Source organism: Camellia sinensis, chromosome 11 (genome assembly GCF_055761805.1).
Source record: "Camellia sinensis isolate YWXY chromosome 11, ASM5576180v1, whole genome shotgun sequence".
Classification (NCBI taxonomy): Eukaryota; Viridiplantae; Streptophyta; class Magnoliopsida; order Ericales; family Theaceae; genus Camellia; species Camellia sinensis.
In genome coordinates this window covers 97231531-97246749 of record NC_138971.1, presented here as the reverse complement: position 1 = coordinate 97246749, position 15219 = coordinate 97231531, and the positions used below count along the sequence as shown (strand labels likewise).

General features: G+C 35.0%; 1 protein-coding gene and 1 long non-coding RNA gene across 7 annotated transcripts in view; one reads left to right on the top strand and one right to left on the bottom strand.

Moving 5' to 3' along the window:
* Window positions 1–15219, top strand: part of LOC114318833 (uncharacterized) — a 110498-nt gene that overhangs the window by 90751 nt on the left and 4528 nt on the right. For all 6 annotated transcript variants that reach the window (XM_082894369.1, XM_082894366.1, XM_082894368.1 and 3 more), the window contains one exon: window positions 9201–9553. In XM_082894369.1, coding sequence (XP_082750495.1) covers window positions 9201–9553 — 353 coding nt within the window. The remainder of the gene's footprint in view (window positions 1–9200; window positions 9554–15219) is intronic.
* On the bottom strand, window positions 2958–8533 carry LOC145802040 (uncharacterized). The gene is made up of 2 exons (XR_014344258.1): window positions 7651–8533; window positions 2958–3762 (listed from the first exon to the last, which is right to left on the bottom strand). It is a non-coding gene; the product is annotated as an uncharacterized LOC145802040 (long non-coding RNA).

Here is a 15219-nt window from a genome sequence, read left to right as displayed (position 1 = left end):
ATTAAAATATAAATATAAATAGAGGAAAGACTCAAATTAATTTATTCTAGTTCCCAAGTGGGCCCAGCATCATGCAACACATGCTAAATCAAAACTTGAGTCTTAGAAGCTTCTGTGCCATGCCGTTTATAGACTTTAGTATTACGCTGCCACTTGTCTCCATCGTATGCTCTTCATCTGAGCATTTGATTGTTAATTCCAGTTTGATTCTTTGTCAAATTGTGCAGCGGTTTGGCTTTCTTTAGGAAGTTCTGTTACTTCCATTCTTGTGTCATTAACCCCTTGGGTTTGTATCTATCCATCATCAAGTTTGATTGGACTTGTTGTATCTTTTCTTTCTGCTGATCCTCTTTCTTCTGAATTTTCTGCTTCTTCTGCAAATGGTGTAATTTTGTCAACACCTTCTTTATCTTACTCTTCTCCAGCCAATTCTTTTATCATATTGGCCTCTTGATCTTTTTCTTTAATATCTTTTGCACTTTCGTTCTCTTGTGCAACTTCGGTGAATACACATCTTCAAATTCTTCCCTCTTGAATTTATCTCCTTCAACGCATCCGACCTAATATTCTGTGGGTAGGACTTTTCCTGCATGTTTGGTGACAATGTCATCAATTGATTTCCAAACTTCTTGTGGGAATTTGGAATTAGTGCAATGAAAGATGAATTTAAACCAGTCACCAATCTGCCTTGGCCATGAAAATCACTGAAGAACTCCATTATCTCCACTTTCATAAATTTCCAGCATTTCTAAATACTCAAAAAATTGAACTTATCTAGCCCAGGGGTCTTATTCCTATCACATCCTTTTAATGCCTCCCACACCTTCTCAACAGAGAATTCCAACTCAAGGTTTCCCCGAGACTGAGATGAATTAATAGAAGGGAACCCACCTATCAGCTTTGGTCTCTCATTCCAGCTCTCTCATATGCTCTTAAAGTATCTCCATCCCCACTTGTGACTATATACATCACAAACATTCCCATTCACTGTAATTAAGTTGATAAGGCATGCATTCTGTTTACACCACCATTATATGGAAGAAACTTGTATTCCTATCCCCATTTAAAGACCAGTCCACCTTGTCCTTTGAAGCCAAAATCACTCAAGTTTTTCACTCAACCTCCATACCTCCCCTTTTAAGTTCTGGCTTCTTTGTTTCTCAGCTACCAACAAGCCTCTATTTTCAGCAACCAAATCCAAATTATGTAACTCTTCCTCAACAAACTTTAACTGACTTCATAAATTCCCAAATGTTGATGTATTCCAAAGTTTGAGCCATCTTCAAGCAACCCAGCTTATTGAACAATCTGAACCTAGCCACTCAGAGTCACAAATAAATCTTTCAATCCACTTGCCTTCCACCCTAGAATCCCCCCGAGTGTATTATACCCAGCATACTCTATCAATAAACTCATTAAAATCATTCATACTCATACTCCTTGTAGAGCAACCAATCATTTTCCCTAATTGCCTTATTTCATTAAAATCTCTCCCCATGCACCAAGGTTTAAAAAACACATATTTGACCGTAAAAATTAAATCCCATAGCTCCCTTCTTTTCACTTTTCTCCCCAACCCTCTAATATTCCATGACATAACAATCTTTATTAATCAACAATTAAAACACCACTAACAGCCAGTAAAATAGGGGCTTACCTGGCAGACGCCCCTCTCCTCGAAACCAGATTCTCAACATCCTTCTTCTCCGTCTCTACGATCTTGTTGATAGTTGTATCTTCTTGGCCTTCAAAATTGATACCCAGGAGCTTCCCCATTTGACTGTAGCCTGGGCTTCATTTAGCAGAATTTGACCTCTGTTTACTCTTGCTTCAGATGATGCCACCAAAGACACAGGCGCAGTCATTGCCCTGAAGGTTACTCCTTTTTGTGGTTTCTTTCTCTAATTTCTACCCATCACACTATGATCCCTCACCACTCCAACAACTTTCTCCACCATGAGGGGAGGGATCTCTTACCATTAGCCTTCATCTCATCTGTTTTCTTATTTTTCTGGGTTTTGCATATCACCAATTGACTAGCTCTTTTCCCACAAGACTGCAAGCTGCAAGAAATTAATACTGCCACCGTCTTGAACTCTTGATTAATCTTCTGATCTGACTCAAATGTTTGCAAAACTAGATTGCTACCACCCAAACGTAGTTGAACCTCATTATATCTGCTATTCATTAACAGATATTGCAAGTCTCCCAAACTACTCAAGTGTTTAAGTCTTAACATAATGCTCTTTCTTAGCCATTCACTTCCTTCATCTGAGACAACCACTGAACTTATTTGATTCTCCACCTTACATCCTCCTTTTACTATGTCGGCATATGATCTCTTCCCCAGGTCATTAATCATAGTCATGTCCTCCAATCTAGACATCTCGACCTCCTTTGGATTGATTACCTTAGTCTTTCCATGTTTGGCACAAGGACCTTTGCCTCTATTGGGTTCATACCAACGCTTTTTAGTGAAGTCGACGAACTTAACTCTTAAGGTTTTGTCACCACACCACACTCCATCAAATTTCTGAACTGCAACCCCAGCCGCCACCTCACAATCGTATCTAACGAATCCAAACCATGTTCCCGCATTGCTTCTTTTGAATGCAATAAAGACGTGTTTGACAACTCCAAACATCATATACATCTAGAAAAATCCCTTTAGATTTATATCATATGGTAAGTTTTCGACAAAGAAGGTTGACAACCTTGTCTTCCCACTTCCTCCACTCCTTTGTTTCATTTGGTGAATTCTAGAAAAGAAATGAAGTTGCTGGAGAGTTCCAGAATGAAGAAGAGGAAGCCAAAATGAAGAAGAAAAGCTAGAGAAAGAGCTAGAAGAATGGAGAAGGTGAAGCCTCCATTGTTGACCGTTGAAGCTTCTAGAGAGACACGGTTTGTACACGGTTTGGGAAATCTATAAATAGATGTATTGTTAGATTGTTTTCGATAGTGGGAGAAAAACAACATCTTCAGGAGTGGGAGATTTCTAAGATAGTTGAGAGGTTTGAGAGTCAACAGAGAGTTGCTCTGTTTTGTTGAGTCATTTGAGTGATTGAATAAAAGGAGTGTTTATTCATTATAATTCCTCTATTTGTATACTATCACAACCGGTATACATCTCTCTCACTACTCAACAGTGATATCAGAGCGAAAAGAGCCAGTTTGGTCCCAAAAAAATCAAGAACAGAGACGAACAAAGGAGTTTTTCAAATTTGCCGAGATTTCGAAGTGGTCAAAATCCAAATTTGATCACACCAGATTGAAGACAAGACGAGCACAGAGGAAAAAATCGTGTCGAAAACCAAGCCGCTGCCAGCCGCTGACATCACCTGATGTCACTATACAGAAATTCAGAGGAAATATTCCAGTGTTACGCCGTTGAGTTGCAACTGTGCATCAAGATCGTCCAACTTATTTGGCTTGATCTTAGCCATTCAAAGTCCAATTGCAACAATCTAAAAATGCTTTCCAGCTATTTGGAGCATTCCATACACATCTGTGTGGTCAGATTGTGCAAATTCTATATCAAAACTTACAGATTTATTATGGCAAGTGTGAGTATGCCAAATATTATTCACCAAGGAGAATTATGAGAATTGGAGCATTTAGATGAGAGTATTACTGGCCTCACAAGAAGTGTGGGACTTAGTAGATCAAGGATTTGAAGAGCCAGCGAGCCCAGAAGATGAAGAAAGGCCAAGAGAGACAAAAAAAAGCCGCATTGAGAGAGTCAAGAAAGAGAGATCGGAAGGCCTTGTAAAATTGATGTATTGTATTATTATTGATTGATGTATTGATTGATTGTTGTACATTTTGTATATTACAAGGATGTATTATATAGGAGAAGTTTTGGGAGTAGGTGAAGGTGGTAGTGGTAGGTGTAGGTGGAGTGGGAGTGAAGGTGGTAGTGGAGGTGGTAGGTGGAGTGTGTGATAGTGGAGGTGGATGGTAGTGGAGAGAAATTCTAACAGCCCCCCGCAAACTCAAGGAGGATAGAAACTAACCAACTTGAGTTTGGAGAGAGGAACAAAACAAGAAAATACATAAAAATAAAAAAAGATAGGAGACACTGGATGGTCGTGTCAGACCGTTGGTGAAGACACTGAAAGGTGGTGCCATAACGTAGTAGAGGACACTGGATGGGTGTGCCATAACGGTGTAGAGGACACTGGATGGTGGTGCCATAACGTTGTAGAGGACACTGTATGGTGGTGTCATAACGTTGTAGAGGACACTGTATAGGGGTGTCATAACGTTGTAGAGGACACTGTATGGTGGTGTCATAACGTGGTAGAGGACACTGTATGCTAACCGGAATCAATGTTGGGACAGTTTATGGGGTCTTGTTGGACCGTTGGAGATGCTAACCGGAATCAATGTCGGGACAGTTTATGGGGTCATGTCGGACCGTTGAAAAAGCTAACCGGAATCAAATGTCGGGACAGTTTATGGGGTCATGTCGGACCGTTGTAAAAGTTGCACCCTCAAAAGGTGTGCCTAATTTTGTCAAAAGGCGTGCCATCAAAAGGCGTGCCCAATTCATCAAAAGACGTGCCGGACATGATGGCGAGGCACGTGGGCGCCTTGGCTTGCGCGCCCGTGTTGTCGGCTGGTGGGAAGAGGCGCGCGATGCGCGTGGCTGCCTCGGCTATAAGACAGAGGCTGAGGCTGAGGCAAAAAACCTGCGAGAGAAATTCTGAGAGAGATTTTGGAGAGAGATTCTGTAACACTCTGTTTTCTGAGAGAGAGTTCTGAGAGAGATACTGTGTAACACTCTGGTGCCTAGAAAATGGCTTCATCGTCTTCCCGCGGGCTGCTCACCCTCTTTCCCGACCTCAACGAGTCAACGAGAGAGAGAACTGGTGCGGTGGCACTGGAAACTCAACCAAGCGCCCCGGAGTTTGCCCCGTTGAACTTTCCGATGCGGGCTGTGGAGCAAAGAATGGCAGGGCAGTCAGATGTTGAAGCCAATCAATATACACTGAAGTCATGTGTGGAAACCATGACTGCGGTTACAAATTTGTCGAACCGGCTGCAGAGTAGAACAAATGAGGTGCAGCATTTGAACGGCCAACTGGCGCTGCTCCAACGCATGTATAAGGATGCGCGAGCAGAGATAAGCGTGCTAAGGGCAGAAAACAAGGAGCTGAAGCGGAAGGCCACCGTGATGTTCCGTTTTGGAGGTCCGCCATATGCTGCAGTGGAGGAGCAGGGAGTAGTGATCATGCCCAATGGAGTGGGAAACACGGAGGCAACACCGTCAAGGACCGCCCAGGACGGAGGCAAAAAGAAGAGACCTGCAGTAGAGTCAAGGTTCTGAAAAGCGGTTGCGGTCGCCGTAACGGTGGCGGTGACGCGGTTGCGGTTGCGGGGTGTAAAGGTCGTAGTGTAACGGTTGCGGTAACCGGAACCGTGAATTTTTTTATTTTTCGCACAATTTGAAAAAAACTTACCGATACGCATATTTTTTTTCCATGATCATATTTGTTGGGTTAAAAATAAATATTGATCAATTTTTGTAAATTTTTAAGTATGATTCAATACATTTCCTATTTTTAAATCACTATAAACTGATTTTTTTACATTTTATTTTAATAATTAATGATTTTATATTATACAAAAAATCAATCACTAACTATTATATATAAGATAAATAATGACAAAAGTAAGAGAATAAATAAGAGTCTAAATATATATATATATACATATTTTAACCAAGCCAAATAGATAACAACCACACTTATTATTATTATTATTATTTTCAAACAATATATAGATAGACACACACAAACAAAATGGTTTAGTGATAGCAGCTGAATAGAATACCATAGGTCTTACAGTTTCAACAAATCAATAACATGTTCTTCATCTTCCCTTTTCTCTCTCTCTATCTCTTGCTCCTCCATTTTCTCTCTTTATCTTCCCTCTTCTCTCTATCCCTCTTCCCCAATTTTTAGCCTTTTTTTGTCTGTTTTTTCGGAAGAAACAGTTTGAAACCGTTACGTAACGGTGCGTAACAGGCCGTTACAGCTGTTACGGCATCGTTACGACCGCTACGGCAGCCGCTATGACCGGCACACCTGTGAATTTCAATCACACTGCAAAAGCGGCCGTAACGGGTGGCGGTAACCACCAAAACCGTTACGTAACGGCGTTACGTAACGGTTGCGGCCGCTTTTTAAAACCTTGAGTAGAGTAGAGAAGGGAAAAGGAAAAAATCCCGCCGGTGGGTGGGTGTTTGTGGGTGATGTGTGTTTTTTTTTTTTTTTTTTTTTTTTTGTAAAATGATGATCGGGGTTGAGCCCGGAGATGAATAAAATATGGGTGTTGTGCAAATTTGTAAATTGTTTGGGTTTTTTTTTTTTTTTTTTTTTTTTTTGAAAAATAAGGGAATCGAAGAATAAAAAAAAATATGGAGATGGTGATGAAATGATAAGCATGGGGATGATGAATATACAATAATAAATAAAAATAGAGCACCAAGTAAGTTTAATAATAAAAAAGAAAATTGGGGCGGTGGATGGGTGTGATTAAAAAAGAAAAGTGAGTGGGTGCAGAGGTGAAGATTGATTGAAAAAATGAAAAGGGGTATGGGTGTGTGCAAAAGGTGGGGAACAAGAGTAAGTGGTGTGGTGTATGGCCGTGTGTGTTGGGAGTGGGTGGAGAATAAAGAAAAGAAAAGAAAGGGGTTCATGTGTGGAGAGAGAGAGAATGCCTGAGAGAGAGAGAGAGATTGAGTCACCCTCTCTGTTGTTTAACACCAAGTGGAGAGGCAGTGGTATAGGAGACAGTCCAACCGTAGAACAGAAATGGGTCTTCAGCTAAAGCAACAACGACAAGCAAGCAGAGAGAGCTATAGAAGAGCAAAGAAAGCCGGAGGGCATTGGATCGCCATCTCTCTCTGCAAAGTCTCTCCCTTTTTTTTTTTTTTTTTTTTTGTCCTTCAGTTACCCACAGTTTCAACTACGAACTGAGAGAGAGAGAAGCAATTGATGGAAACTAGAAAGAAAAAGATGAGTTATCTAAGCAGAGTATGCACGGCAGTTAGTGTTGCCATGGTGGAAGTCCACCACACTGACCAATCCTCTACCATTGTCTCCGAGGGTGAATTCGACAAGGGTGACAGGCGGAGCGCCGCCGCCGGAGCACCGAAGCTGGCCTCCTCAATCGCCGGTGCTGGAGGAATCGAAGTTGCAGCCCGTTCGGGCCCAGGGGCCAATGCGAAGCCACCTGTTAAAATTGATGTATGCAAAGAGGTTTTTTTTTTTTTTTTTTTTTTTTTTTTTGTGCACTGGTATGTGGGTGAAAAGAATGGAGGAAGGAGAGAGAGAATTAGAAAATTTGGGTTTGTCCGGCGGACGGCCAAGGCGAGGCTGCCGCCCGCCGGTGAAACGGAATCACTAAATTCTTAACCTTGCTCTGATACCATGTAAAATTGATGTATTATTATTGATTGATGTATTGATTGATTGTTGTACATTTTGTATATTACAAGGATGTATTATATAGGAGAAGTTTTGGGAGTAGGTGAAGGTGGCAGTGGTAGGTGTAGGTGGAGTGGGAGTGAAGGTGGTAGTGGAGGTGGTAGGTGGAGTGTATGATAGTGGAGGTGGATGGTAGTGGAGAGAAATTCTAACAGGCCTTGTGCCTGATATATCAAGAAATTGACGAGTCAAGTTTTGAGAAGATCTCAGCTGCAACTACTTCCAAAGAGGCGTGGAATATTCTTCAAAATTCACATCGAGGAATTGAAAAGACCAAGATGATTCGACTCCAGGTATTAAGGAGGGAGTTCAAACTATTGCACATGGAGGATAACGAGGCCATTTCAGAGTATTTTGTGAAGACTCTGGCCATTGTGAACCAAGTCAGACGGTATGGAGACAAGATGGAAGAAATTCGAGTAATCGAGAAGATACTTCGATCCCTAAGTTCAAAGTTTGAGCATGTCATCGTTGCCATAGAAGAATCGAAAGATTTCAACGACCTGACAGTTTGAAGAGTTGCAAGCAACATTGGAAAACCATGAGCAGGGGACAAACAAAGACTTCAGTAAGTTTTCTAGATCAAGCTCTTCAAGCGAGTATGACGTTCAGGAGGAACGAACAATAGCAATAGAGAACACCACAGAGCAGTGGTGGAAGAGGTCGTAGACAAGAGAGAAATGGTCCCAAGAGGGGGGGCAGAAGTCAACAAATGGTTGATAGCTCCGAACAACAGATGATTGCTTCGAGAGTTAGAAATCAACAGAGGGTTGACAAGAGAGGACAACAGAGGGTTGATCTATGAGGAAGAGGTTTTAACAGAGGACATGTATGTTGCTATAACTGCAATCAATATGGTCACTACAAAAATGAGTGCACAGAGGAGGGCAATGCTACAACTGTAGAGGGTATGGGCACTATAGTCATGAGTGCATGGACAACGAAGATCAAGTACACTTTGCAAAGAATAAAGAGGAGATGATGCTCATGGCATACAGTGATGCTATCAGCAAATTGAGTTTAAGGGGATGTTGAAAATCAAACTCAATTTGAGTTTGAAAATGGTGATTTCTAGAAAAGAGATGAAGTTTCTGGAGAGTTCCGGAATGAAGAAGAGGAAGCCGAACTGAAGAATAAGAACCAGAGGAAGAGCTAGAAGAATGGAGAAGGTGAAGCCTCCATTGTTGACCTTTGAAGCTTCTAGAGAGACACGGTTTGGGAAATCTACAAATAGGTACTGTTAGATTGTTTTAGATAGAGTAGGAGAAAAACATCTCCAGGAGTTAGAGATTTCTAAGAGAGTTGAGAAGCTTGAGAGTTAACAGAGAATTGTTTTATTTTGTTGAGTTGTTTGAGTGATTGAATAAGAGGAGTGTTTATTTATTATAATTCCTCTCTTTATATACCATCACAATCAGTATACACCCCCTCTCTCACTACTCAACAATTTCCACCCTCCCTTTTCCTCCGCCACGCCCGAAACATAAACTGATGAATTCTCTTTCAAAATCATTTGCGAAAATATTGATCAATGTACTTGTACAAAACATTTCATGAGGTTGCAACTTATCGAATTCAAAATTAATAGTCTATAGTAACCATATTACTAAAATTTTCAAAACTCTTCTTAATCATTTTTTTTTAATTTAAATTTTTTATATAAAAAAAATTATGTGGGATTTATTTTTATTTTTTTTTAATTTACAGAAATTGAGGAGATCAGTAAGGAGGAAAAGCACATACCTCACTTACGGATGATGGAGACACCGATATTAATTGCCACAAAGAATGGAATCACAGAAATAGTGGAATTTATTCTCGAACGTTTTCCGCTGGCCATGGACGACATGAACTGGGATGGGAAGAATATTTTTCTCTTGGCAATTGAGAACAGGCAACCTCATTTATACAAGCTCTTACTCGAGAAGATAATCAGAACCAGCATCTTTCGTGCAGTCGACAATGATGGAAACACTGCATTGCATCTCGCTGCAAAGCTAGGAAGTCGTTCATGGATCATCCCCGGTTTGAAAATGCAGTGGGAAATCAAGTGGTATCAGGTATGAAATATTAGTAATGTCAAATTACAAAAAAAAATATTTCAGGATTTTAAGTCTCAATAAATCTTAATTTTTTAATTTTGTCAACTTAAATTTCAATTTTTTAATTTATTTTTAATTTAAACAATCTATTAGGTAAAACAGAATTAAAATGATATTTTGTTATTAAACTCAATAGAAAATGATATTTTAGATGTTTCTTATAAATCTGCATTAAGTTTAATGACTAAAATATTTTTTCTTATTAGTTTTACTTAACGAAAATAGGAGAATGACTTGAATTAAAAATAAATTAAATTATTAAGATTTAAATTGATAAAATTAAAAATTCAAAGATTATTTTTTAAAAGATTCAAATCTTCTTCTTCTTTTTTTCTCCAAAAAGTTGTATACGAATTTTTCTAGACAATGATGTTAATTAAACTGCTTTATGAGTTATTATAATAATAGTAGGTAATATAAAATAAATTTCATGAAAATCATTCATAAAAATGTTCCACTTTTAGATTAAATCACCCTTTAATTAGTTTTATGAAACTTTTCATGATGCGCGGTATTATTCTTATTATTATTTTTTAAATACCATAAAATTTATTTTTAAATGTAAAAAATGTCATTGTAGTATTATTTTCCACACAAAAAAAAAAAAAAAGAATTATGTTTTTGTGTGACACAGTATTCTTCAAATAAACAGCAGAGAGAGTAAACCACATCATTTGTGTAGAAATTTTGTTGGGTAAATTAAAAAAAACTATATGGTATGTAATGTTTATATATATATTTGTGATATTAATTATGTAATTTTATAACTTTTATTATGTATATATCTGGTTCTAGTACATAAATTATTTTAAAGATAACCTATTTAGCAGGTTACCAAGCAGGTCACTAATATTAAAATAATAAATTATACTAGCTAGTAGCTATGGCATAACAGAGCTATAAATAAAATTTTGTAACAAATCCAAAAAAATATAGAACGATATCATTAATATGTGTAAAAGTTTAAAAAAATTATTAAAATACGTAACGGATCACAGAAATACGTAGCGCCACCATTAATATACGTAAAACTTACACTAAAACATCAAAAAAAAGTTATGAGTAATGCTAGAGACCCCAAATATTCTACCAAAAATTTTACCAAATGTCTCACATGGGTGTGGGACCCACACAGTGTGGGTCCCATGTGGGTCCCACACCCATGTGAGACATTTGGTAAAATTTTTGGTAGAATTTTTGGGGACTCTAGCATTTTTCAAAAGTTATTAAAGTACATAGCGGATGACTCAGTATCCTAAGATACCATAATCATAAATAATGAATTATACTTTGTTATAACTTGTGTGGTTTAACTCAAACCACTAGCTATATGGCATAAAAGAATTATAAAATTTCGTAATGAATTCACAAAAGTACGTAGCGCTACCATTAATATGCGTAAAAAATTTAAAAAAATTGAAAAATTTCATTAAAAGTCGTAACAGATCATTAAATGTCATAACTCACCATATTCATAAATAATAAACTATATTTTGGCATAATTTATATGTTTTAACTCAAAAAATCACTTAGATACGGTGTAATAGAACTATAAAATTGCATAAATAATCCATAAAAATACGTAACACCACCATTAATATGCGTAAAAGTTTAAAAAAAATTATAAAAACAATTAAAAATCATAACAGATCAAGAAGTGTCATGACTCACCACAATGATAAATAATTAACCATACCTTAACATAACTTGTGTGTTTTAACTATCGCGTAAAAAACCACAAAATTGCGTAACGAATCCACAAAAATGCATAACGCCGCCATTAATATGTCCAAAAGTTTTTTTTAAAAAAATAGAACTTAAAATTGCATAACAAATCTTTAAAGTGTCATAACACACTATAAACATAAACAATGAACTATATTTTGATATAACTTACGTGTTTTAACTCAAAAAACCACTAGTTATGGCATAATATAACTATAAAATTACGGAAAATGATTGGTGGCCCTAAAAAAGTTGCCCCTAATACCCCTAATTTCCATTTTTAAAAACTGTTTTTTTTTTTACTTTCTTTTTCCTTTTTTTTTTTTTTTTTTTTTTACCTTAAATGGAAATACGGGGCATTCGAGCCCCCTGTTTTCGGGCCCTGAAGCACGGCTGTAAAATTACGTAATGAATGAACAAAAAAGTGTAAAGCCACCATTAACATGCATAAAATTAAAAACAAAAATCATTAAAGTACGTAACTGATCATTAAATGTCGTAACTCATCATAAACATAAATAATGAACTATACTTTGGCATAAATTGTGCGTTTTAACTAAAAAAGCACTAGATACGACATATAGAACTATAAAATTTCGTAACAAATCCACAAAAATACATAACACTACCATAAATATGCATTAAAGTTAAAGAAATTAGAAAAAAAAAATCATTAAAATACGTAATGGATCATTAAGTGTTGTAACTCACTATAACGATAAATAATGAACCATACTTTGGCATAACTTATGTGTTTTAACTCAAAAAAACCGTTGTGTAAGGCGTAATATAACTACGAAAATATGTAACAAATCAAGAAAAAAAGTAACACCACCATTAATATGCGTAAAAGTTTAAAAAAAATTAGAAAAAAAATCATTAGAGTACATAATTGATCATTAAGTATCGTAACTCACCATTAACAAGCATGAAAAGCAATACATTATCATATCTTTTACGCATTTTATTACGAAGAAACCACTAGATATCATGAAAAGCAATACATTATCATATCTTTTCCGCATTTTATTTTGAAGAAACCACTAGGTATGTTGTAACAAAACTACAAGATTTTTTGATAAATCCACAAAAATGCATAAATGGTACCATAAATTTTCATAAATGTTTTTTTTTTTTTTTTGGCGGGGGGAGGGGGGTTAAATTACACTAACACCACCTGAGATTCATGTTTAATACAAATTCTCCCATCTTATTTGAAAAATTGCATTCCCTTGCCTGAGGTTTGTAATCTCATTACAAATTGCCCCGAGATTGTTGATGTCATGCCCTAAATTTTTTTAAATGACCATCTTGCCATTTTTCTTACCATTTATTCTTCCTATCATTATGGCTATATTCTATAACTTTCCGTTATTAAAATCTACCTGAACATATTCTTATTGAATGATGATATATAAACATAAATTTTATATATAATTTTTAAACACAATGATATAGCTACATGGTGACCTTACACCTTAAAACAAAACACCCATAAACATGATTAATATTTATAACTATAATATTTTTTGTATAAATTTTTACATATGAATATAATATTTTATTTTTATTTTCACCATCATTTTTTTTCTCGTCTATTCACTCACATTTATTACTGTATTATCAAATACCGCCATTTTTTTAAAATCTAACTAACCACCCAATCAAAATTGAAAGTACAAAAATACAATGCATATATATACTTTTAAACAAAAATAACATCAACAAAAATATACCCCACACCCTCATGGATTTTTTAGAAATAATTTTGAGTTTTTAATTTATATTTTTTTATTTTTAATCATTTTAGAAATATTTTAATCAATTTGTATTTACTTTTTAGATCAATTTAATCTACATATATTTAAAAAAGTATAAATTTTGTACAAAAAAACTTTTAAAAAAAAATCCATTGATTACAACAAAATAAGATAATGTACTGAATTCTTTTTTTTTTTTTTTTGTATTTTGTGAATTTCAAAAAATCACAAAATATTATACTTCTTAAGTATATCTAGATTGGGTATATCTTAAAAATAAAAATAAAAATGCTTAAATATTTAAAAAAATAAAAAATTCATTTTTTGTGTGAGTTAAACTAAGAAGATGATTGTTATCTCCCTTAAAATGACATTAACAAAATATCTTTATTATTTTATATGTATAAAGACTAAGGGGCAAATATATCATTTTAATCTAACAGGGGGTAAGTGTTATTTTTCAAATGTGAGAGGGAATCTATATTAAATAAAAATCTTAGCAGGTGTCAGTGTAATTTATCCTTTTTTTGTAAAAAAAAAAAAACCATTAAAATAAATAACAAATCTTTAAGAGAAAATTTCATTTTAACCGGTGAACTATTAGTCAAAAATCAATTTAACCCTTATTATTTTAATAATATAAATTTTACACCTAAACTAATTGATTTTGGATCAATTTACTCCCACTGTCAGCTACAATCTATAATTAGACGGAAGTTTCCATCATGGCAACAAAACTTTATTAAAAATTTTATTTTGCCTCTCAAAATATCAATTAGACCTCGAAATATATATATATATATACACTTTAAATTTTAATATTTAATAGTAATTTTCATCCAAAAAATTAAATTTAAATATCTAATAATAATTTTCATCATTCAATATTATTTTCCAAATCAAGAAAAAAACTTCAACCTACTGTCAATCAATTACTCCTATTGAGATTAGTCTAGGAGATAAGGTAGCAAATACATTTGCTGAGAGAGAGAGAGAGAGAGAGAGAGAGAGAGAGAGAGTAGACTTCCAATTTTGGGCCCAATTAGTTTCTAAGACCGATTCATGGTAATTTGATGCTCAGAGACAATTTGAAATGAATCATATCTTTTGGGGAATTTTATTTTAAAATCCCTAATATTAGAATTTTATAAGATAAAGAACATGTAACATTTTTATAGTATTTGGAGTCCCTCAATATTTTCATAGATAAATTTTAACTCTTCGCAGAAAAATTTCAGATAAATTGAAATTTCTCTATTACGAGCTGAAATTTCTCTAATAATATTATCGAGCAATCTTAATTAATAAGAAAAAATATATTGGACATCTCTTATTACCTAAAGTTAGAGAGGGATGTTTCACTATTTTTTTTCTATTTTTTAATATTTTTTTCTATAAATGTTATTATTTAAACTTTATTTTTCACATCTTTTTAGATTAAAAAAAATATTATTAGATATTTAAATATATATATATATATATATATATATATATATATATATATTAGGGGTCTAATTGATATTTTAAGGATAGTTTGGAGGATAAAATGAAGTTTCAAAATAAGTTTTGGTGTCATGTCAACAATTTCCATCTGATTGCAGATGACAGTTGAAGGGTCAAGATTAATTTATTTTAATCCAATGATTTATACCTAAATTCCATATGGTATGCAATCCCTAAGGGGTTGCACATCCAAACACTACCCATTAAACTTTTCCCCTTCTATGTTTGGTCATTTTTTTATTTTAACCCTTGACCTTTTTTTCCCTTACTTAGGCCCTTTGTATTTCAATTTTTTATTTTCCAATTTACTCATAAAGCTAACTACTGTTCAGAATTAAATAGAAAATAACGTATTGATAGCCACATAGCATGAAAATAATTTATTATATATGACTCACATATTTGATATAAATTCAAACCCTAATGTAATAATATGTTTTTTTATGTCATGGGGGCACAAATTAATCTTGAATCTCAGTCTGCGTTCTTGAGTGGAAGAAATATTCTAGATGGGGTGTTAATAGCTAATGAGGTTGTTGATGGATGGAAGAAAGCCAAAAAGAAGGGGTTACTTATTCAGTTGGACTTTGAGAAGACATATGACTCTATTAATTGGGGTTTTTTTGTTTTCAATGC